Below are 25,909 nucleotides of genomic sequence, written 5' to 3' on the forward strand. Positions count from 1 at the left end.
AGGGAGGTGCACACAGCCCAGACAAGCACAAAACGAGATGACACAACTTAATTTTGAAAGGTGATCTCCACAAATTCAGAAACTTACTACATTTTTTGAAAAGCCAACTCTAAAAAGATTAAAAGTTTCCTATAGAATAGTGACTGAAAAGTGAAGACATTCAGTGTCACGGGGTTAGTTATGACACTTTTTTTCTCAGAATGAAGAATGTGAGACAAAACGTCTATAGGAATGTAGAATATATGTAAGAATATTATGTTTCTCAAATGAGCTGCCAAGAGGGTCAGAGTCCTCAACTATTAAAAAATCTCTGAAACTAAACTTAAAATGCTATCATCTATATATATGTAATACCAATCACATATATCTTCATAGGTATATTTATACATATTACATATATGTCTATATATGTTTACACATATATTTATATGTATTCACACATATATTTGTATGTATATTTACACATATATTTGTGTATATATTTATATATATTCACATATATGTCTATATATATTCACACATATATATTATGCAAGAACCATTTGAGAACCGTTTGAGAAAAGAACATTTGAGAATCATTTTAACCGAGAAAATCAGACCCAATGAAGCAGAGAAATAAATAGGGACGGAACTGCCAAATGTATGGAAATTCTTGTGCTGTACTTTTACAACTCTTATCTAGAGAATTTGGAGATGAGAAAATGTGGATTATTATTTTTTAAGATGTTACGACTGTGCAGCCTGCCCCTCACATCCATGGCAAGAGAGGGTGAAGAATGCCAAGGGACAAAGACAATCCCGCCCTCCACAGGGATGTCTAACACCAATGATACATAAAGAGCAATAGAATAGGGATAAAAAGAAACTAAAAGATTTTAACACTGGAAGGAATAAAAGATAACTTGTACTAATTTTTCAGAAAAATATGATCTACATAATCTCAAAACGAGGGTTAAATCTATCACACCCAAAATATAACCCAAAATGTAACAGGGTCATAGCAAGTTAATTCCTGAGAAGAATCTGATGATAACACTGTTCCTTTACTAACACACTTTTTTTCAGCCACATCAAGGAAGGGCTAGGAAAGGAAATTAGAACTAGGCCTCACCAATCACAGCAGGATCAGAGGTGACACAAAGTCCTAGAAATTGACCTTAAAATACTTCCAGTAAAATTGTGGGGTTGTGGGTCCCCTGGCCATACAAGCATACCCACCGAACCCTTCCTTGGGTCTGATTTCAACCCAGAGCACAGAAGCCCTGCCACTGGTATGTGTTCATTCTGAGCGGCCTAATTCGACTTCATTCTGCTTGGGCTTCAGTCCAACTGGCAGATGTCCTTGTAGAAGCTTGATCTCAGACACTTTCCCTTTCTAATTTTTTGGCACCATTGCCTCTATTGCATGGGATATCATCTCTGAAACTTTATCTTGGGTTCCCCAGGTTTGGCTTGATTTTTGTTGCTTCAGTTTTCTCTTAAATCTTCCTGCCCCAAAGAGGTCCATGTGAAATACTAAATCATTGATTAATTCCTAGGAATTAGCCAATGACTTTCCTGCAAATTTCCAACTATTCCTTGCCTTCTCCCTACCTCCCTCCAAAATGAGTAGCCTCAGAAGCAAAAATGCAAACACAAGGTAATCTTTGTGAACGCTGTACAAATGCACCATTTTCTCTTACAGGTTGGCCTTTATAGAATGAAATGCCAGAGCTTTGATATTTATTATCTGAAATAGGTTTAACATTTGGAGAAATGTGTTCAAACACATAACCTTGGAAAGAAAAGCAAGCTGATGGAACAGAGAACAGGGGTAGGCAGAAAACAATTTTGCTGTGGAGAGGCAGTTAGAAAATTGAGTCCTTTTGAGCATAAAGAGCTCTTAGGTGAGGTAAAAGTAAAATACAAATCAATTTTCAACTCTTCACGAGGGCCACTAGATATCAATTTTAAATATACATGACCACAATATCAATAATGACGAAATCTTATGTTTTATTTAATACTTTGGCCAGACCAGCCCCTTTGAAGGGGTCACTAGTTTAGGAAAGAAGAACAACAAACCATCATTCACTTTCCTGCAGGTTTATCTTTTCTTAATTATTTCTATTGGTCCTGCTTTACTCTTTCTGCAAACTAAGGGGTGGGGGATTTCTATATTAGATCAGCAATGTCTGGTTCTTATCCAAATATTCCACCTAATAAGGACGTAAGTTCTCATGGACTGGACAACCACTCTGCAACATTCCTGAGAATTGAATAATATAATAATCTTGAAAGTCAGCAGAGTGGATTATCCACTTTTTTTTTTTTCTGGACATGAACTTGTGACCTTAACAGTAGCACTGCAAAAAAAAAAGCAAATGTGCTAAGCACTTTGCCAGAGTAACCTTCCATGTAGACTTTTCATCTTAAATACACACGACTGAAAACAACTACAAATTTTGGAAAATTATGTACAAACCCAATACTTCTTTTGATTACATATAAATACAAATTAGCTATTTTTCCTAAAAAGTGGTTATAATAGTAAATAAATACAAAATAAATCTGACCATTATACTTCATGTGCTGGGGTTGAACCCATATAAAATGTACAACTAAATACATTTTAAAATCTTTAAGGAATAATTCTCTGATTAAAATATTTGTTTTCCCAACTTCTTTTCGTAGATATAAATATATTTTCAAAATAGCTGTTTTTTTTTTCTCCATTCCATTCCATAAATAAAGTCTTCATTGGGAAATATTAAAGTGTCAACTTGATTTTTTTTTTGCTTTTTTCTAAAATATATATATATATTTATTTATTTTATTTTATTTTGCTGTGCTAACGACACCCACAACCCTCGACAACCATGTCCTGATAGTTCTTTAATACCACCTTTTCATTCTCGTCAAGGTACAGCATGGAGATGGCACTGAGTTCTGTTGGGACACAGCATGCCTTGGGAATCTTAGAGTTCACTGAGTTGACCAGCGTCTGGACGATGGCGTGGTTTGTGGAGTTCAGGTGATCAGCCAGGGGGAAAGGGCACTCCCCGTGGCAGTAAAAGGCATGATACCCTGGGGGGGCGACGATCCAGTCATTCCACCCCACGTCACTGAAGTCCACGTACAAAGGGTGTCTCTTACAACTGGACTTGAGGCGTTTCCGCTGTTTGTGTTTTGCCTGACGCTTTTCTCTTTGGTGGAGAGGGTGTCCTTTCCCATCGTGGCCAAAAGTGACCAGCAAGGGCCTTCTCTGTGACCAGCTGTGCTTGTCTTGGTGCAAAGACCTGCTAATCCGCACGTGCCTCTTGGAGACCCCGTGGCTGTCCTCTGGGTGGGCCACCTCCACCACAAACCCGTGGTTGGCGAGCCCCTGCGCTGTCCACCTCATCACGGCAGGGGTGACATCAAAGCTCTCCCACCTGTTGGCATTCTGAGTCACCAACCTGGTGTCCAGAAGTCTGGTCACGGGGAACTTGGAGTTGGCTGTGGCAGGTTTTATAATTTCATAAATATTAATTCGGTGATGGAAACTGCTATTGTTTTCCAAAGTTTCCTGCATCTGTTCCCGAAAGACCTGAAGTTCTGCTGAGGTGATAAACTCCTCAGTGGGGATAGAAGTTAAATTAAAGAAGAATCTACGGGTTGTTTTTCCACTTATTTCTGGCAATTCTTCCAAAGATTCTAATTTAATGGAAAAAAGTAGAAAAAAAGAAAAATCATTCAGTATGATTGGCAAGTATGGGTTTGATTTAACACATGTAAAAATCTGCAGCCAGAAAGTTAAAATTTGCCCTTTAGATAAAGAAATGATCCTCCCTTTTCTATACATTTATGTCAATGTACACACCATGAAACAAAATTTCACAATTCACTGTTACGTGTTTAATCTAATACGTGAATACTGCTTCCAGGTGGCTATAATAATGGGGGAAATGGTGAAGCATTTCTTTGGAATTCACAGACTTTAGGGCAAAAAAAAAAAAAGTCAGCACTATAGTTAATAGAGGTCTAATGAGTGAGGATTTGAGGAAATTATTGCATTTCTTAAAAAGAAAAAGGCTTTAATGTCAATCCCTTAAGCAGTATTCTAAAACATTACTCTGCCATTTAGATGATTTACAAATCTCGATATACAGATTTCAGTTTCCTAATTAAAGACTCTGAAACTCAACATCAACGATGATGTTTTGCAAAGTACACCCTACTATTTTACTCAAAAGTCCAGAGACAAAGGCATTTACAGGGATCTATTTCTTTGGAAACGTAAGGGTGGTACTAGGACACTGTAGTAATTAAGGCTGGATGATTTCAAGAGAAATAACTTCCCAACTTTGTCTCTTCTCTCACCTCTTTATGACCTCAAAAATCAAAATCTCATTGCAGATGCTTTTGGGAAAAAAAAATAATTCTTTTCTGTTTGTAATTCCTTTATCTTTAAAAAAAAAATAAACCATATTAAAATTATACACCTACCCAATAATAGGCTACAGTATACAGATAAATCTCCCCCAAATTTATAAAAATCTACAGAAATGTCATTATGACATTCATGATGTAAGGGATAATCTAATTACAGAATAATCATTTTATATCTATTATCACTATTTTAAAATAGTCATTCAAGTGGGCTATTCATAAAAGTTCTTCCTGATTTAAAATTCCAGAATTTCAGTTTTAAGGAGTACTGCTTGTCGAGCAAACAATAAAATATAACATAGCACCTTGAATGTATAGTCTGCAAATCATCAAAGGTGCACATTATTATTAAATTGATAGTAAACAGCACTAGAATTTGGGATATTTGGGTTTACTTTCTTCTAGCTTTACCACATCCTGTTATTTCACTGTTAACAAATTTTACCTGCTTCATTCAGGATCCAACCTGAGTGCTAACAAAATCTATTTGGCCCTGTCATCACCATAAGAGGAAACCATATTTTCATTAATTTTCTGGTTGTATTTCTCCTGAACCAAACGGCTATTCATTGTTCACAAAATTTAGACATTTTAGCAAAGGATAATCACTTCAGATCGCTCACTCAAAGGTTCTACCTGTGTAAACCTTCATCATCAAAGCAACAATCATCACTGCAAGCTAAGGTCAACAGGGGTGGTTTATACCAAATTATGGAGGAATGCTTTAATGGGACGTTTCTCAAACTTCAACCTGTGTGCAAAACACCTATAGGACACCTTAACTCTTCAAATGCAGATTCTGATTCAGTGGGTAAGTCTGGGGTAGGGCCTGAGATGCAGCATTTCTAGCAGTTCTCAGGTGAGGTAATGCTGGAAGCTGGTGAACTGCCCTTCGAGGCTAAAGGTTTTAAAGAACGTTTTTCACATGCAAGTATAAATTGCCAGGAACATTTTTTTTTTTTTCTTTTGCAGTACGCGGGCCTCTCACTGTTGCGGCCTCTCCCATTGCGGAGTACAGGCTCCGGACGCGCAGGCTCAGCGGCCATGGCTCACGGGCCCAGCTGCTCCACGGCATGTGGGATCTTCCCGGACCGGGGCACAAACCCATGTCCCCTGCATTGGCAGGCAGGCGGACTCTCAACCACTGTGCCACCAGGGAAGCCCCAGGAACATATTTTAAAGTGCCTTTTTGTTAAATAATATAGGAATGAATAGAAGAACCATTAGCGTTGGCCAAGGAGTAAGACTTGAGGCCAGGGTGAGCAGCCAGACTCAGAACAGAAAGATCTAAAGCTCCTCTCCTTGGACAGGGAGACCATCAGGCCAAGAAGGGAGTCCCCCACGGTCCCCTCAAGCCTGCTAACCCGTACCGGTACGGATACGTTTGGGGAGCCGCTCTAAACCCCGCTGCTGGCTAATGGTACTTCTGGCCAGGCACTATTTTTAAAATAACCCTCCCACCAATCAACCAGAGCTCTCCTCTGTGGCTCCGACAAGTATCAAGGGTTGTGTTTAGCCCCTTCTTTCCTTTCCTCCCTGCAATTCACAAGCCCTCTGATGTTTCCCCTGAAGGCATTCTTTCAGCAGAGAAGCCACCAGCTACCACAGAAAAGAAGAGTGACCTAAAAATCTGCACATCCATCAGACACAATGACACAAAGCCAAGGCCTGGACCCTGGCAACTGACTTCGCTGATCCCGGCACACCTAAAAATGCTCTCTCTTCTTTTAAGGAGAGGAAGGAACGGCACATTATCCAGGGCCTTTGGGGAACAGCTGTATTAACAAAGGTGCCCAGAGAAATCATACACACACACACACACACACACACACACACACACACAGCCAGGAGGAGGATGAAGGAACAATCTCCCAGGTAAGCACGAGAGACAAGTAAATGAAGTAAAGAGGATGGGTATAAAAGGGGCATTAAATAGAACAATAACCCTCCAAAAGACTAATATGAGACTGAATTATACAAAACTACCACCATTCAACTGGATTTAACCTATAAAAAAAGCAGTTTCATGTGCTTCAAAATCTCATTGGAAGTAAGTGGCCAAAAGGATAATCACTTAGCAAAGGAAAAAATTACACTATTAAACATTAACAAGTAATGTGAAGATCCCTCTCCAACTGTGCAGTTTCATCTCAGTCAGCCTAATCCCTGAAGGACCACTATCCCTCCTTAATACAAAGGCCTCCATGACAAGACCCCTGACTGCAGACTCTGGTCACAGAGATAAGTCAGAAAGTCATAGGAACCCCCAAACCCAGGAAAACAACTGACCAAGGTTAGGGCACCTACTACCCTCTCCTTTGATCTTCAAGGGAACATGAAATTTTTCTAGAAGGCAGAAAAAAATCTGAACCTGAAATGAAGTAAAGAATCTGCAAATCACCACAACAAGCCTAGGGATTCTGAAAATATGGAGTATTTACCTAAGTAGGTAATGTATGCTTTTCTAGAGGTATATACAATTATTAATTCTCTGTAAATAACCCTTATTGAATAAGCTGCACTTGCCAAGGGATCTGAGGATTCCAGCCTATCTTAGACATGGGTTCTTGAACCTCTAAGTTCTTATCCAAATAGATGGAGCTATGGCTACAAAAATGTGGGAAAGTAAAGAAAAATAAGGCAACAATGACATTTGTCTTCTCCTCCAAAAAGTGAAGTTCTAACTTAATCATCTACACTGTCAATTATTCATCTACATTCAAAAAGACGAGACTGAATTCCCTCAGCTAGCCTAGGTCCACTTTGGCCTCTTCCCTAGACCAGGGGAGAATAGGACATAAAGAAACAAGTCATCACGATAATGACAGCAAGTGTGCTTAATGGTTGTTTGTGCCAGGTCTGGCACTAAGAACTTTATATGAATTACCTTATGACAAATCAGTTAGAGAGGAACTGTTACTAGCTCCATTTTGTAAATGAAATAGTTGGAGCTCAGAGAGGTTATGTGATTTTCCTAAGGTCACAGAGCTAGTAAACTAAGAACATAGCTATGAACTTGAGTCTACTGCAGCTCCCAAGTTTCTGGCCACTAGACGGCACCATCTAACATAGGGGAGGAGTCAAAAACTCAAGCAAAAGTCAAAACCATTAGAAGCAGATTTATATTTAACACAGTGATAACCGTAGGGCAAGTTCTGTCCCAGTTAAAGGGATAGAAATGGTGGAAGAAGCAGACAGAACAGAAAAGTAAAGCAGAAAGGTAAAGTGGCAGGGGCCACTGGGACATACAGATCTTGTGTGGAACCACTGATATTTTGTGACTGCCTGTTTGTCCTACAGTATGACGAGGACAAGTTTTGATGGGTTTTAGCAAAAAGTGAGTTGTCATTACATTTTGAGAATTTTGCAACACTCTTTAGACAAAAAATGTCCATTAAGAAAACAACAATAAAAACCTGGAAATGTTCTAGTAAATCAGTAAGGTTGGAAATCACTGCCCTGAAATAAAATGAAAGTAGTGGAGAATAATAAATAAAATTTTCCAAAATATAAAATAATGGTTAGAGAATTGATGTATCAAGGAGAAAAACAACGATAAAATACAAAAGGTTAAAATGAATCAGTTAAAAAAACAAAGACAACAAAGGAGATGGCAGCTAAAAGAAAGAGCATGGTCGTGGTCACCAACCCTGATTTGGCCTCTACGCACTCTCTTAGCTCCAACACCTTTGGAATGATCCAGGGCCCTCTTATTGTTGCTTATTTGGTGAAACACACAAAGTGAAAGTCTTAAAAAGACAAAATAGCTCAATGAGGAGGGATCAAGGGGGAACAGAGAGGAACCACTAAAAACGAGGCAAAATGGAAAACATAAGTGCAAGAACTATCTCTGGGCACCAAAGCCTCAATCTCTATGAGCATTTCCAAATAGAATGCCTGTTCTACCTAAAGGGGGCCTTTCACAATCACAATGAAATACCTGGGGACACTAGGGAAGCACCCCAAGTGAGCACTGGTTTGGGGGGGTGTATGTGTCCAAATCCTTTGGTTGCACTGGGAATTTGTGATACCAGTGCTCCATCACAGAGCAGTGGTTGTTTCTTGAACTTTCCTTATAAATGAATATTTTCAAGAAAATTACATTTGTGGGAACGGGGTTAATCTCTTTCAAAGCTTCAGTCATAGAGGCAAATAATTCAGTTATTTTGGGCAAAAAGAGAACTGTGTCCTTCAGTGTCTGGAGAGCGAGCGCGTGGTCCTTCCATATTCCAATCTGACAGGAAAGAATGAAGATTTTTTGCAAGGCCAATCAAGTCAACCTATTTCAATGTGTTTTTAACTACAAGCAAAACACAAAACACTGTTTCCAGTTGAAGAAGTGATTTTTCTATCCTCAGTGGCAGTTCCGAAGCACTTTTTAACAACTTTGAAAAAAGAAAAATTTTCCAGCGCTTGGGCTCTCCCGAATAAAAGACACTGGAGAAAGGACTAGACAAAGCTTAATAGGAGAAATGACAACTGATAATTTCTGTGTCAGATCACCTATGATGTAGACCCATTATCTTCACACATCGGTTGAAAGAATGCCATCATGATACTTCTTGTCTTGTATTTCGCCAAATCACCCAGATCCCACCCGCAAATAAAACCAACAGGTAATTCTCGTAATCAGGTCCTTTACCAAAAAAACATCCACAAGGGCTCTAGGAACCAAATTCTGCTCTTAAACCTGCAGCCTTAATCACATGGTTTATTAAAAGATTTTTTAGTGCCATGCATGGATGTTTTATAAACAAGAATATTTACAAAAACCAAATTCTGGTTTACATAAAAATGAAACGGTCTTCAAAAAAGGGCAATTTGTAGCTTAATGATTATATGCTAGTCTTAAGAAGAAAAGGAATGTGTTTGTTGAAATTTGGGGCAAACATTACATAGCTTTTTTTTTATTATCTAATTTCATAAAGATCTGAAGTTATTATTGCAACTTGATTTTAAGCAAGTTGGTAACTTCTGCACTATTTGGTGCATAACATTTACACGTTTAAAGACATAAATTCTGACTTATAAACTCAAGCACGCTCTTTAACTTAAAATTATACACTCCAATAAGTTCTAGACTGTTTAGTTTTGGTCGAGCCGCTTCCAGAGGAAGAAATATGCAGACTTCACTGATGGAATCCTCATGCAACTGAACGTTTTTAGGTGTCAAATGCCTTAAATGATCTATCTTCCTTTAAAGTTCTAAGAGACACACACAGTGCCTTCTTGGCCTTAAAAATAAAGTTCAGAATGGTTTCCATGCTATATCTCCAGGAGAGGTGGCTGAAATAGCAATTCTTATTACTTTTCTATCCAGAGAAACAATTCTAATCAGCAGCAGCTGGGAATGATGAGCTGGATCTATAATCTCCCCAAGGTGGTGACGACAGAATGTACAGGAACAAGAACATTTCTGCATGACAACAGACAACTTCTGCTTTCAGTGGATGAATCCTGAAGGAGTAAAATGAGATCTTATTTCCTTTCAAATATGATTTCTGCTAGCAGACAGCACCTCACTTAGAAATGTGCTGAAAAATGAACTGATTTTTCAATTCATGTCCCCTTCATTATGTATAGCTGCCTTGATGAAGTCCCTTTTGTTATGTGACCGGCCTTTAGGACCCCTTCCCACTATTGACTGCTGTTCTCACAAGTATAAGTTCTCCTTCACACTGGCAGAAAATGCCTGGCTGTGACACTACTGATTTGTTTATATCAGAGGGTAGATTTCCACTTGAAATTGACCACCTCAGCAAGGCAAGGAAAGAAAACCGGAACAATATCCCAGTTCCCTGATATCCTATAAGTGGCTGCTCTGTGATATACATCTTTGGACCATTCTGTAGAACTTGAACGAACCTGGGCTCGTTTAGAATGTGTTAAGCCAAAGGAGCATTTAAAAGTGTAGAAAAAGAATTGAAGTGGAAAATATTTTTGACCAATTGCCCTAAGAACTTGGGTACAACAGATCTCACTAGCTGCTCTAAGACATTTCAAATCCACTAAATGCCTTTCTGATGAAACAAGTATAAACATCCTACCTTAAAAGAACCACATCCAGTATCATAAAAGAAAAAAAACCCACATTTCAGTGCACATGAAGGAAAACAGGCAGTTGCTGCAAAAGCTTTTATCTGAAGGCTAGCCTTGTCTCTACTCCGGAGTTCATCTCAGATTTAAGCACAAGACAAGAAAGTCATTGTGGAAACAATAAGATTGATTGTGGAATTGATCTCCCACGAGGATTAGATAGGGATTTGAAATCTTCCAAACCAGGTCCAGATCTACTGTAAATTAGAAAGACATTGGAACCCCGGGCTTTGATTTTTCAATACTATCTCTGAAAATTCTGCCCTTGGCTCTGTCATGCTTGAAACCCCGGCTTAAGCAAGAGAAGCAGATTTATAGAGCAAAGGCTTCCAAACAGACCTAAAGAGATCCCAATCTGCCCCCCTCCTCATTCTTCTCCTATGGAATTCTTGCACGTTTAGCTGACTAGGGGCAAGCCTTTTGCCCTCATCTTCCCCATCACTTGATTTCTCTCCAGTTCCTGGAGGAGGAGTCGCTCTTCTGGCTGCAAGCCAGGAAAAGGGTGCAGATTTACCAAAGGGGAATCCCTGGCTCTCCCGCCACACAGGCAGTGAGTGAATGCCAGGTTCGTAAAGGTTCTTGCAGAGGCAAACATGGAAACGTCTGCAGCGCCCCGGCCAAGCTGCCCTTCCAGGGACGCCTGCTGTCTGCCCACTGTGGGGCGCTTGGATGGACGACTCCCCGCCCCCGTCTCCGCCCCCGCGCCCCGGCTCCAAGCCTCACCTTCGTGGTGGAAGCTGCGCACGGTGTTGGCGAGGCTGGCTGCCCTCTCCAGCCGGTGGTCCGGGGCGGGCGCGCCAGGCTGGCCCGAGTGCCGGCGGTACAGGTCCAGCATGTAGGGGGGCACCACGGCACCCCTGCTGGGGGTGGGTCTCTGCTTCAGGCCGAACATGCTAAGCAGCCGCAACTCGAACTCACTCAGGACGTCGTCCGAGGGCTGGGACGAAGACCGGCCAGCAGACACCGCGAACTTCCTCCGGCCCAGCTCGGGAATGAGGCCGGCCGCAACGCCCAGGAGGACCTGGGGAAGCAGCAACGCTAGAAGACAGCGGGTCCCGGCCACCATGGTCGACCTGAGGACAGGGCCGACGTGAGTCACGGAGTTCTCCGCCCAGCCCTCCCCCCTTCCGCCCCCGCGGTCCCGGCTCCCGCTCGGTCCCCTTGCTTCCTCCTCCAGGGTGCCCACCCGGCTGACAACACTCGCGGAGACACTTCAGAGGAGCTGAAGTTCAAACGTTTAGGAGAATGGAAGACCCTTAGTTCCTGAGCCAGATGGATTTCACCCTCCCATTCCATTCTCAATCCGTCTGACAAAATTTGCCCCCCCCCACCCCGCGTCAGTGACTGTCACCTTTTCTTTCTGTGACACGCTGACAGCCTGTGCAGGGAACCTGGGGAAACCACCGTTTGGTCTCACACCCCTCTGTCCCCTAAACTAACCCAATCACACAGCGCTCGCTGGCATATAAACACAAATGGTGCATGTGACTTCCTTAGAGGCACTGTATAGAACTTCCTGATACACACACACGGTCTATAACTTCCAGAGCCAGTAAACTCAGGGGCACAACTTCCGAAGTCACTTGCAACCTGTGGCCCACGTCTCTAACCTCAGAGATGTCAGGGCAGGCCACTCCATCCCCGAACCCCCTCCCCCCAATGCAGTCAAGATACGCAGGTATCTTCATAGGATTACGTAGATGGCTAATATCTATTAATTCCCGTGTCAGCACAAGGTGGCACGAGAGAACTGCCCCCTCGCATTCCTGGAAACAAACAGGGAGAATCCCAACTTCTAATATTTTCCCAAATGGGACGCAGCTCTGAGTACAGAGAGCAGGTCTCCCGGAGAAACTTGAAAAAGTCAGAAGGGATCGCCACGGCAAGGCGTACAGGTTGGCAGCTAACGGGTGAAATCCAGGGGCCACCCTCTCCAAGGGATTTCTTTGCCTTAAAAATAAAATCATCTAAGTGTTAACAGCCCTAATAAAATGCCGAAAAGAAGGGAGGGAGGAGGGGCGGAAAAGTGCGAGCCGGGAGTGTAAAGCCGACGATCGCCCGGCGGCGGTAGGATGGGGGCATCCCCGCAGAAGCTCGGCTGCACGTGGACCTGCTCTGTTTACGTCCGGCCCAACCTGGCCCCGGGAGGGGCTCATCCGCCGGGGCCCCGCGCCCACCCACAGCCCCGGCCTCGGCCCACGTTGTCTACCTTTAGGAGACCGCAGACCGTCTAAGAAGCACGCGGGGACACGTCCATTGAAAGAGCCTCCACATGGAAAAAGCTCTGGCTGAAGGACCTGGCGCAGGGACCGGGTTCCCTTCTTTCGCCTCCTCCTTCTCCTCCCGGGTGCCGGCCGGGCAGTCTCTCTACGCAGGGAAAAGCGTCTCGGGTCGGGCGCAGCGGTGGAGTGGAGGGGCGGCGGGGTTCGCAGGCGGCGAGGCTGGGTCCGCTGGGGCAGAGGCACCGGCGCGAAGTGGGGAGCGCAAGTTACTCTCCCTGCAAGTTCAAGAAGTCTTCAGCCAAGTGCTGACACACAACAACAGCGAGCAGGGGGAGGAGTGCGGAGCAGGGAAGGGAAGGGAGAAAGGAAAAGCTGGTGCTGTCGTCGTCCTTAGGAACCAGAGCCCATGGGACGCGTGGCCCCGCGGGGCGCTGGCTCCGGGACTGTGGGGGCGAGGGTCGGGCGCTCGGCGCTAGCTCCGCCGGGGCCCATGGCTCGGGCCAGCCATCCTGGGAGACGCCGGGTCCGGGGAAGGGCGCAGCGGCGATCTTGGTGCCGGGCGAGTTGCCCCCCCGCATCACTCTGCCTTCCTCCAGTGCACCCCCATTAGCGCTAGCCAGTTGAAACCACCGCGGCTCCGGCGCTCCGGCGTCCTCGGGCGCATTCTCCAGAGAGTCGAGCCGAGTTTCGGGCTGCCGAAGCGAGTGGCTGCGCTCTCCCCTCGCTCTCCTCGCCCCCGGGCCAAGTCGCTGTGCCCTTTGTGGCCAGCCTGGGGTACGATCACACCTCGGCCGGCACGTCCCAGGCCCCCGAGCAACGGCGGGAGGTGATCGGCATCGCGGCGCTCGGGCTCGGCTCCCGGCTCCCCGGCGCTCTGCACGCCGGTCTTAGGCTCCGGCTTGGCCCGGGCAGCCGAGGCCACGGCGCAGCGGCGCGCACGGCCGGGTGCTCCAACCCGCGCAGGGTCTGCGGGCGCGGGTGCCTCGGAGCCCGCAGTAATCCGCAAGGCGCTAGCGCCTAGGTCGTCCGTGTGGGCGGCGGAGCCTGTGGCGGCCGATGTCCGGCGGCGGCTGCCAATCCCCGGCCGATTGTGGGAAGCAGAGCGGCGGGCGCAGCGCGAGCCGGGCGCAGCGCGGCGCGGCGGGGCGAGGACTCCGGCGGCGGCGGCGGCGGCGGCGGCGGTGGCGCCGTGGCGCGGCGCTCGCGGCTTTTAAAGGGGACGCCGCCTGCCGTCTCCCTCCCGGCCGAGGCCGAACACCTCCCCCTCGGTGGCGCGGCTCGCCGGGGATCCCCGAGCGGGCGGGAGCAGCGAGCAGGGGTGTGGACGGCGCGCCGGGGCAGCCGCGGCGGGGTGGGGCCGAGGGTGGGGACTCGCGGCCGCAGAGGGGGCGCTCGCGCCTCCAGCCCCTGCCCTCAGAGGGGAGATCCGTCGGAGCGGCGGACCCTGGCTGGGGCTCCGGGAGCGAAATCCCGGACGAATGCTGGGTCGGGCCTTATTTCCCCTCCCGGCCCGTTATTCAACTTTCAGTTTGAAGATGTTCAATAATAGTCGATTAAAAGAAGAACTCAACCAAGTTACAAGGCATCTTGGCATAGGCTTGGGGTACACACTTCTGTGTTTCCCCGGGGTGGGAGGAGAATTAAAACAAAACTAGAGATTGGATATTGGGTGTTACTTAAACTTTAACACAGAGAGATATATTTATTTACATATGTAAATGTATTTATATAAATGTGCACTATTACTCCAATAAGTATATGTGTAATACACAAATATTCATATATGTAAATATGTGCTAACGAAACCACACATTTCTGTAAACATATGTCTATGTGAAATGGATGTCCTGCTATATGTGACATGTGCATTGTGGACTCTGTTTACGTCCACGTGTGTGTGTGTGTGTGTGTGTGTGTGTGTGAGAGAGAGAGAGAGAGAGAGAGAGAGAGAGAAGAGAGGATGAGAGGGATTTTATTTCTTCTTACGGTAGCAATCACTTCATGCCTTGTGATATTTATCTTGCCCAGCTCAGAGGCAACTCAGAGGAAGGTAAAATAACGCACAGTGTGAGCCAAGCAGACAGGACAATTCTGGTCTGAGACCTTAGAACCTTCTGCCCCACCCACTTACACCAGGCCCCAGCAGCTGATCTGTGACATGTGGTCAAGTGACTTGTCTTCCTCAGCTGAGAGAGTCCCCAAATCTGCTGCACCACAAATTTCAAGGCTAAGGCTTTCAATCCTTTCCAGGATTCCAGGACCCCCCATGCACAGCTCAACAAGTTTACCCAAAGGGAGAAAAGTTTTGGAAAAGGCCAGATGGGCAAAATCAAGTTCTCTTGCACAGGACCTTCAGCCTGCAGAGCAGAAAGAGAAAAGCCTGAAGCAGGAACTCATAACAATCTATTATCCATGTGTATTATTTTTTCAGTCGGAAAGCTAAAATAATTCTAGGTTCCGCTCACGTAAATCGGATTAGTAACTCACAGAGGGGAATTAGGCACTCGCTGTTTCTGCAAGTATAAAGGTCAAATAAGGTATTTATGAGGAAGCCTGCCTACTAGGATAATAAATGGGGGGGGGGATGAGGGACAAAATATTCAGGAACATGGTACTATTTTTCCCTGAAAATGCACTATGGAAGCTGTTTGCCACTCTGAATCATTGGACACCAAACAAGTTGGCAAGAGAACATGTTCTCTTCACAGACACTTTAAGTCAGAAAGTGTTTATTGTGCTTCTGAAACAATTTCCTTCCCTATCAAGTTTAATTGAGGAGTTAACAATAGTTTCTGTCATCAGTGAGATTTAAAAAACAAAACAAAACTTATATGAAACCTAAATCAGTGTGTAGCTTTTAAAGAGGAGGAGAAAGCTGACAGCTATTGAATGTGCCTCAAGTAAGGATGAAAAATAAATCTTTGGTGTTGACATCAAGGATGTCTCACAGCTGCAGGCCTTCATAACTTGGGAGCCTTGTCAGTCTGTGAAATAATCTTTGATCATCAAGAATCGGAGGGAAAATTGGCACTTCTGGACACTCTATCCCATTTCAGTGTTGCCCATCACAGAACCTCTTGTGTGTGATATGTGATTACTCAGGGGCTGCTGAATGCCCTGCCCAAGCATAACTTCCTAAATGTTGGCCCCATTTCTCTTAAGAGCCAGGCTCTCTGGCTGTTTTTTAGAGATGGCTGCCCTCTTGTGGTGGAAATGAGTTTGAACGCTTGGGAGAAAGAAGTCAATAAATAAAGAAGTAAATATGTAAGTAAATAAATAATCTCCAAAGACGGATTTGGGGTGCGAAGTACAGGATGATCGAACCTACCCATTTTCTAGGCATTAGGAATAGTTTGAAACAATAAATCTAAATGGAGATGACCTCTTTTTATTCTCTTTGTGCACAGCTACCTTCCCACCTGCAACTCAGAATGCAGGCTTATTACTTTGAGGTGACAGTGTCTATTTCCCTTGAAAATATCACTTGCTGCTAGCCATGGTCCATGCTACCTTCTTCAAAGGTTTATTGCAAGTTTTTCAGCCCATAAGGTGAGAGTCATTCTTTCTGGGTGTATCAAATTTAGTGTATGTGCCAGATGTGGGGAGTGGTGAAAGTTGGGGTCAAGGGTCATTTGGGGAAGGTGATGGTAGTTGAAAATTCAACTTCCTCAAAGGGGACACACAAGTTATGTAAAAAAGCAAAGCCGGGCTTCCCTGGTTGTGCAGTGGTTGAGAGTCCGCCTGCCGATTCAGGGGACACGGGTTCGTGCCCCTGTCCGGGAAGATCCCACATGCCGCAGAGCGGCTGGGCCCGTGAGCCATGGCCACTGAGCCTGTGCGTCCGGAGCCTGTGCTCTGCAACGGGAGAGGCAACAACAGTGAGAGGCCTGCGTACCGCAAAAAAAAAAAAAGCAAAGCCTACCAGGTTAGGATTCTATATAAAGGAGGTTGCTGCTATTCCCTTCCAGTCACTTATTGCCCGTTTTTCAAGAGATACCAGAAATTGCATTTGATTGAATGTGGACATGACCTGGGATGAAATTAAGTGTTTGAACAGTCATACTTTGGCAACTTTTCCTTTAGCAGTTCAGCCCAGATGATGTTTAATTTTATTGCATCCTGCAGCTATTAGCATTCACCGTTTTTCTTTCAGACCTACCATTATGCAAATTAACATTAAAATAATGACTCTCATATATTGGAAAGGTCACAGCAGGCATGAAATGATCCATCTACCTTGTAATTGTTATTCCACTGAAACCTACAACAACTCCTCAGGGAAACCTCTAGGCTTGATAGCATACCTGTCACCTTGTAACTAGTGTGACACTTAACAGCAATTCCACTTATTTCACCTGGATGAAGTTCTTTCACAGGAACCAGGAACCACAGCAAAGAGCAGCATGTGCTCAATCAGACTTTTAACTTTTACCTATGTGATGTATAATTAGATGTGGTGGAAGGATGGGTGGGGTAAAGTGACTTATTTGCCAACTAGTAGGCCTAGTATTCTGAGTCTGGGTTATTCCTTTCAGGCAAATACTGACTACTCCTTAAAAATTTAGAGACAATAAATTTTATGAATTTAACTAGATTGTATTGTATTGTAGGATACACATAGTAGGTGCTCTATACACATGTTGCTTATGGCCCAAGACATAGTTGGGTGACTTACATTTTAATTCTGGTTTGGCTATGGATGGCTGAATTTAAAATGGCCATCTCTTGACCTCATCTATTAATCGGGGTAAATAGATATGTTCTACCTGCCTCAGATGGCATGATAAAGGTCAAATGCTTAGCATGTGTTGACTTGGAGAAGTAAAAAATGCCATACAAACACAAGGTTTTGATTGCTACTTACTCTATGTATCTTTAAATGTATTTCTTGACCTTCTGCCTGAAATATTATGGCCTGATTTTGAGATAGACTTCGTAGGCTTTTCTTCTTCTTTTTCTTTTCTAACAGCTTTTATCATGTTGCCTAGAAGTGGGTATTTCATCAGAAAGTTTACCACTGAGGTTGATTAAGCCAATAACAAATTCTGATAGTGTCAGCTCCCTCATGAATAATATGTAGAGATTAACTGCTTATCTCCTCACAGAGCTGTAGTGAAAAATAAGTGAGAATACATGTGTCAAGACAACAAAATTTGCCCAATTTGAATTACTACACACATGCAAATTAATGTCAGTGGTTCTTGGAAGATTCATTTTGTTTCATGTTATTTTCTTTTGTACTTGGCAGACAGCAAAAATCAATGTTAAATGAGCACACACTTCTGAAAAATAATTATAAGCTTCCTAATATGTTGTTTTAGATATCCATTAAATATTATTTTATTATATTCATATCAATATATTTGCATATCTTGTCAATGATATTAAAATCTGTGTTAATTATATTGTGAAGAGTCAATGATAATATTTCTCTTTACATATCCAGTCTGCAAATATGCTTGAGCAGCTATTATGGACATGGAACTGTCCACTTTGGGCCCAGGAAATACAAAGATACAAAATCTCTGCCCATAATGCATTTAGAATTCAGCAGAAGAGATGGTGTTGCAGAAGTGGGACCCCTTCCAGGGCCCAGGAGTGGGATCTTGTCTAACACTCGGAAATGAATTGTCTGAGGAGACACTTGTGCTGACAAAGCAAGAGACTATTGGGAAGGGGCGCCCTGGGGCAGAGAGCAGCAGGGGAAGTGAAACCAGGAGGACTGCTCTGCCATGTGGTTTGCAGTCTCAGGTTTTATGGTGATGAGATTAGTTTTTGGTTTGTCTCTTGTCTGTTGTTCTGACTCAGGGTCCTTCCTGGTGGCACATGCATGGCTCAGCCAACATGGATTCCAGCGAGGATGATAATGAGAAATATTATCTTTGACTCTTCATAATGTAATTAACACAGGAGGTTGGTAGGACATACGGACTTGCGTCTCCTTTTGACTTTCCTGAATTCTTCCAGTTTGTGGTGGCTTATTAGTTCCCTGTTCCTTACCAGGACCTCCTATTGTAAAATAACTCGTGAAAATGGTTACTGTGGTGCCTGGCCAGGGTGGGCAGTTTCAGTCAGTGTTTCCCCTAACAATGGGACATGTTTGCAGGTAAATGAATATAAGACATATGAAGTAAGAACTTTAATAAGAGAAGTGAGAAACAATTTCTATAGGTTTAATGGAGAGCAATCTCATTTCTGAAAAGTGGACTCACTAAATTCATAGACGTGAGAGAACTTGAGAGAAAAGTTCAGGGTGTGTAAAATTTCAGTAGGATCAGTAGGTATCTTTATGAATGAAAGCATTAGCAGCAGCAGAATTTCCACCAACACCTTTAGTTACTGAGTTTCATGTACTAGATGCTTTCCACTTATTTTTTCATTTAATCATCACAAGACCCTTGCTCAGTGGGTATTATTACGCCCATCTTACAGATAAAGAAACTGCCTAGAGAGATTAAGACAGTTTCCCAAGGTCACACAGGTAGCAAGGAGCACAGTCAGTAGTTTGTTCTAGAACTCATGTTTTTTGCTTGTTTGGATTTTCTTCCCCCATCATGCCAACAGTCTCTAGATTCTAGACAGTAGAAGCAACCCAAAGGCAAGACATCAGGTGGGGAAATGTCAGATTGTGTTCTGTGGAGCAAGGCTGGTAGTTTAGATTTGGAGGTGGGTTTGGATAGGATACTAGGAGGTAAGTTTATTCTTTAGGTAGGATCCCAGCATGAAAGTAATAGTAATAACATTCTTTAAAAAAGAATTTAACAAAGTTTAACAAAGGGACATTTACTCAAGGTGTGGGGAGAGTTGAGGAAAAATAACCAGGGATAGTGAAGTACTCTGGCCCTACATTAGGAATCCAAACCAGAGGCTTTACCAACCTTAAGTCTACAGGGGCACAGGAGGGAGAGTTACTAGCTCCCTGAGATGGCTGTAGCTAAAGAGAAGCCATTGGCAGAAGTTGGCGGCAGTGGGGAGCTCTGGTAGGGTGTCAGCTGGCAAGAAGCTGGCAGGGAGAATAAGTATCTCAAGATCTCTTTCCTCCTACTCTCTGAACAATCTTGATATATTCTATTGACCTAATTTGCCCAGAAGGACAAGGGTATTAGTTAGCTATTGCTGTGTAACAGATTACCACAAACTTAGTGGCTTCATGCCCATTTCTTATCTCATGTGGGTCAGCAATCCAGAGCAATTTAGCTGGTTCTCTACCAAGGATCTCACAAGGCTACAGTCAAGATGGTGGCCAGGACTGTAGCCTCATTTAAGGCTCAGGGTACTCATTTAAGCTTATGGGGTTGTTGGCAGAATTCACGACCTTGCAGCAGCAGCACTCACTCATGATCATCAATGCCAGCAGGAGAAATTTCTGACTACTAGACTGTCTTCTAAAAGAGATCAATGTGTACACACTGCTATATTTAAAATGGATAACTAACGAGGACCTACTGTATAGCACAGGGAACTCTGCTCAATGTTATGTGGCAGGCTGGATGGAAGGGGAGTTTGGGGGAGAATGGATACATGTATATGTATGGCTGAGTCCCTTTGCTGTGCACCTGAAACTATCACAACATTTTTAATCGGCTATACTCCAATATAAAATAAAAAGTAAAAAAAAATAAAATAAAAGACTTACCTGATTATACTAGGCCTACCCAGCATAATCTCCCAATTGATTAGCTCAAATTAAATTGATTAGGGACCTTAATTACATCTGCAAAAATTCCATCACTCATTGCCATATAATATAACCTAATAAAGGGAGTAATATCCCTCCATTATATCTGTACATCCAGATCATACTCAAGGGGAGGGGATCCTGTAGAGGCTGGGAATGTCAGTCCATGCAGCCATAGAGATCAGTCTCTCAGGCACAGAACAAGGTGAAGAGTGGATCTGGGTACCGATATTTAGTATATTTTGAAACATAAGCACACTTCAGGACCTCAAGACTCTTGAGTGCTAGTCTAAGGAGTTTGAACTCTATCCCATGTAAAGGGATCACTGTGAAATGATTTTACCAGAGGAGTGCTCTGGTTGGAGGTGCATGTTAGGAAAACTAATGTCGTATTTGGTGGAGTATAGTGGTAGGAGTAGAGAGTACAGACAGAGACTGGAGATGAAGGAACTGGATAGTAGCTTCTGTAATTATACACTCAGGTGGTAATGGGGGCCTGAAGTCCACATGAAGAACAAAACAATGTCGTTGGGTAGGGGAAGAATCAACAATATCTATAGGGTTAGGAGCCCAGGTGACAAAAACCTAGTGGTGCCCTTAACAGATAGGAGTGTGTGTAGAAGCCAGATGGGAGATGCAGGGGTGGTTCTTTTTGGAATTACCTATGAGGCTCTGGTCAAATATCCTCGTGGAAGTCTAGAGCAGGTGGGCCTGGAATTCAGGAAAAGGATTAGGTGCATTGCAGATTTCTGAGCTAAGGCTTAACCATTTGGAGAGGAAAAGATTGCCAAGGAAGGGCATAAATGTAGAAGGAAAAGTTTCAGAGAAGTGAAAAACAGACAATAGTAATTTGTCTTAGAATTCATCAGAGAAGAACTTTCAGAAGAGGAATCATGTCCACAGTCCTAATGCTTGTGAGGTCTGGGGGACAACTGAGAGACTGAGAATTAACAAGAGCTCCTTGGCGATGTTTCTAGATGACAGGTATAGAAGAAGAGTGAAGTGGGGAGGGGGCTGCATGGAACTGAGGTAGGAGTACTGAGGAGGTTGAGTAAATGAGTGAAAGAGAAGGATTTAGCAGTATGTGAAAAGTATCTCCAAATAGTTCATGAAATAGTAGAAGTTCTCTGGGAGCCTTACCAAAATCAATAACAAGTTTGTATAATTGGCTTTGTTGGAGTTTTGTGTGGTCATTTGCTTTTTACAAGAAGGAATCTCCTAGCGGAATAGTGTATTTTAACATTGTAATTAATACCTAGAGCTTCTTCGTCTACTTAAAACTTCATTTGCATATTTCTGCACCTTTCACAGTTTCTGGGAGTACAGGAAGCCTGAGAAACCTGGCACAGTTATCACTGAACTGTCAGTCATGTTCATCTCTCCACCGCAAATCCTTTTCATCTTGGTTACCTAGGAGTTCAGTAAGAGAATTTGGCAAAGGCAAAAGGGGTTTGAGGGCTGTGACTTTAGAATTATGATAAAATTCATTTTGCTATGAATAGTAGCAATCCAAGAGAATCACTCTGACTGGTGACTCTTAAGGAATATTCTCATCCTGGGCATATTTCACAATTGTCTTAATTAGACACGAAAGATTTTGCTTCCTGCCCTAACTACTGCAGAACTTGTTTGCTGAGCAAATAATGTGGGGTATATGTGGCTAAGAGATTTTGAAAAATCATATCATATTTCATCCTCTCATATTTACAATGACCACTCAGTGTCACCAAAGACCAAATGCAGCCCACATGTCAATGCCCTGACCACACCAGTACACACCTGATTGCCAATTTCCCCCATTTGGTGGAGTTTGCTTTGCCCACATGTGCTGCTGGTCAGATGTGCTAGGGAGTTAATACCTCCCAGAAACAGCCCTCAATCAATGACCAATGGGACTTATACCTCACCTCCCTCACACCTCTGGGAGGGATAACTCTGGGATGCATGGTGATCTGAACTCCCACAGCCCCTGTCACCCCCAGTGTAACTGGCTTGATAATGCATCCTTTACTTGCCTTCCCTTTTCCTCCTCACTTCCCCATTTCCCTAATTGTGTTTTCTCCACCTTCCTGTAAACTACGTGTACTAAAACCCTTGTCTTAGTGTCAGCTTCTAGAGGAACTTCAAATAAACCCTGGGTATTCTACTGACCTAAGATAGCACCTCAGATTCAGATTGCACTATGCCAAGAATGAAATAAAATGGTTAACTTTAGCAACCTACCTCCTGCATTTTGTTCAATGACTTTTACTTTTATTCATTCAATGACTTTTACTTTTCCAGACTGCTAAGTTTCTGGGGCTACAAAGGTGAATACAATGAATTATGCAAATTGATCAAATAGAAGCTTACACGAGGTCCAGCATGTTAACTAATAATAGAGTTACCACCTTCCCTTGTAGGTCAGAGGTTTGCTGGGAAGACATAATACTTGAGTTGAATCATGAAAACTGAGCAGGTGTTGAGCAGATAGGAAAGGGGGAAGGGAATTCCAGACAGGAGGAACAGTAGGGGTAAAGGCAGGAAAGCATAAAACATCAAGATGCATTAAAGAAATGGTTGACAATTTACTGTGGCTGGACAGAAGAGGAGAGAGGGGTGCCAGCACTTTGCTGGGCAAAGGAATTTGGACTTTTCCCCATAGAATCTACTTTGAGAAAAAGCTTTTTGGTAGAAGGGAACATGATGCCTTGGAGTAGCGCCAGACTGATGATGCTATTTTTTCTTCTGAGCAAATTAAAAGGTTGTTATAATTATTTAAGCAAGAAATGGGGCGTCCTTGAACTCAGCAGATGCATGGGGTGAAGGAGAAAGCTATAGGAGATTGAAAAGATAAGATCTGATGGCACTTAACTGCCCACAAGGAATGAAAAAGGAGATGTAGAAAGTGTAGGAAGGGCTCAACTTACATGAGAAAATTCTTGATAAAACTCATGTGGCTTCCAGGATCCAAAATTTCAATTTTAAACTAATAATGATTATGTCCTTAAGATTCAACTATCAGTGATTGTGTTCTTAAGCTTATTCCCTCAAGGTCATTCATGCCAGTAAGTATATATCCAGCAGTAAACTAAGTCTACTTACAGTGTGAAACTAGTAATTTTAAGTTATTAGTGTGCCATTTTGTGTGTGAACAATTAATAAAAGACCAATTGGCATGCATGAAGTAGCTAAAAGATGGGCAATATTTGGGCTAATCCAGGGTAGAAAAAGTTGTAAGACAATTAAGGAAAACAGCCATCATTACATTCCATGCCTTGAAAATTAATGTTAACAGTAGTCCTCCTCCTTTTCTAACAATTAATTTTTGCTAACTCAGCAAATTACTGTTTAAGCATCTTATTAGGCAAGTAAACAGAAAATGCATACAGAAAAGATGGGGACGTAGGTGACTTAGTTATTTTAATATGCAGATGAATGGACCTATCATATGTATTGTTTCAAAAGTGAACTCAAAATGCAATTTTACATTTTACTTATTTATACATTACATATAATTATAAGAAAATATCTCTGAGCATAATTTAATCTGTTTTTGAAAATTTTAAGTTTGCTTAGTTTTCTATAATGAAAACCTCAGTACTATAATACTTGATAATGACCAAGTATTATCCTTGTACCAGCTGTTAATCTAAAAATAATCTATAGAAATTGCATCATATTTGTCTTAACCATCTGAGACACTATGGAGTGGGTGTTGCAAAGAGAGAAGAATAAAAGGGAGGTAGGAAGAAAGGAAGGAAGGAAAGGAGGGAAGGAAGGAGGGAGGGAGGGAGTAAGAAATTAGCTCTACTTGCTATTCATTCATTTGTCATGAAAGTAGTATAAAGGAGTAAAGATCTCTGGTTGTTTGAGTGTTCTTGTTATTTGAATTCAGGGTAAATTTAAGTTTGCTTGACTTTAGCTAAAGAGTTAATACAGTGTCCCGAAGTGCCAAACATAGAATCAGACAGAACCAGAACTATTTGGCTATTTTCAGTATAAGTGTATTTTCTATAATTTATTTCATTTATGTATACTGAATGATTTTCATTATGGCACTACCAAGAGATGTCTGAATTGCAACCCCATATGTCCTCCTTCATTTTCAACAATCAACAAACGAAGCACTTTTAGATAGGAAGAAACTTTCAGATCAGCTGACTCTTGCTTCATGTCCTATGTCAGTAATTAAAAATCAAAACTGGATGCTTTTCCCATTTTGTCAATTTGGCTTCTACCTTCAGTTAAGCCACAATGGAAGTTGAATGGTACCAGCTCTTCAGTTGTCTTTCTCTTTTTGAAATAACTTGAGTAAGGTGAACGGATCTTAAAAAATGAATGACTAATTAATTCTTTCATGAAATCCTGCTTTAATGAACACTTTCAGAAGTGTATTCTAAGTTGCTTTTCCTTTTCTGCTTCACACTATTTTCAGAGCTCTGTGGTCTCTCCTCCAAGTCCACATACTAGGAAAGCCTCCAGGGATACCTGTTTTTAATGGAGTTTAAAGATTTCACTTCATAGAAGGAGAACTAGGGGAAGAAGCCATTGTCTTGCCATATGGACCAGGTTACCATCAGGGGAGAAGGAGAATACCAAGAGCCAATGATAGCCTTGTTTAACCCCCAGATCACTCCTTACACTATAAACTGAAAGCATTGCTCCCAGTTTACAAAATATCTGAATACTTTATGGAATTCACTTTCTTTTTAACATGAGAAGTTTATAACCTATTAAAAATTGAATAATGATGATGCCACATTTTATTTTAAATAATATTTTAAAGCATTTTTAATAGAGAAAAGCAGAAAAAGAAATTTATGATGACTCATGATTCTGTTACCCAAATAACTCCTGTTAACTTAAAAAATGATCCACATGTATATAAAAAAATTAAACATTACCAAAATGCATAAAATGAAAATAAAGGTCTCCCTCCTCCTTTTCTACCCCAAAATGACTTTTTCTAAAGGTAACCAGGGTTAATGGATGCATATGTAATCTTATGGCAATCAAGACATTACACATATACATACACATTTGCACGTATGCATGTATGTGTATTTGTGTGAAAACATTTTGCACAAAGGACTGATATCCTACACACTGATATCCACATCTTTTGATTTTTAAAATACATATATCATGGAGATATATGTATATATATAAGACAGAGCACACAGATCTGTCTTACTATAAAGGTAGTATTATTGCCATGATTTTTTTAATCTGCCCCTCCTGATATTTTAGATATTTTCAGGTTTTGTTTTGTTTCGTTTGCTCTTATAAGAATGTTTTAATAAGAAATTCATGTAAAAGTTGGCAAGTATATTCAGAGGGTACATTTCCAACAATAAATTTTCTCGGTCAGAATATGTTTATTAAAAAAAAAATTGAAAGAATATAGCTGAACTGTCCTTCAAAAAAGTATATACTGATTTATTCTACCATCAACAGAATCCTTGTGAATCTTGTGTGTCATCAAATGTTGGTAAAATGATTAGGTACAAACACTATATTA

The 25,909-nt window shown here is 42.4% G+C and overlaps 1 protein-coding gene across 1 annotated transcript; it reads right to left on the reverse strand.

Moving 5' to 3' along the window:
- Window positions 1-1,709: 1,709 nt before the first annotated feature.
- On the reverse strand, window positions 1,710-13,717 carry BMP2 (bone morphogenetic protein 2). Its single transcript, XM_065893555.1, has 3 exons — window positions 12,716-13,717; window positions 11,230-11,579; window positions 1,710-3,675 (listed from the first exon to the last, which is right to left on the reverse strand). Exons 2-3 carry the CDS (start codon window positions 11,570-11,572, stop codon window positions 2,831-2,833), a joined length of 1,188 nt encoding a protein of 395 aa, XP_065749627.1. The 5' UTR covers window positions 11,573-11,579; window positions 12,716-13,717; the 3' UTR covers window positions 1,710-2,830.
- Between the last annotated feature and the right edge of the window lie 12,192 nt (window positions 13,718-25,909).

The sequence above is a fragment of the Phocoena phocoena genome, chromosome 15 (assembly GCF_963924675.1).
Source record: "Phocoena phocoena chromosome 15, mPhoPho1.1, whole genome shotgun sequence".
Taxonomy (NCBI): Eukaryota; Metazoa; Chordata; class Mammalia; order Artiodactyla; family Phocoenidae; genus Phocoena; species Phocoena phocoena.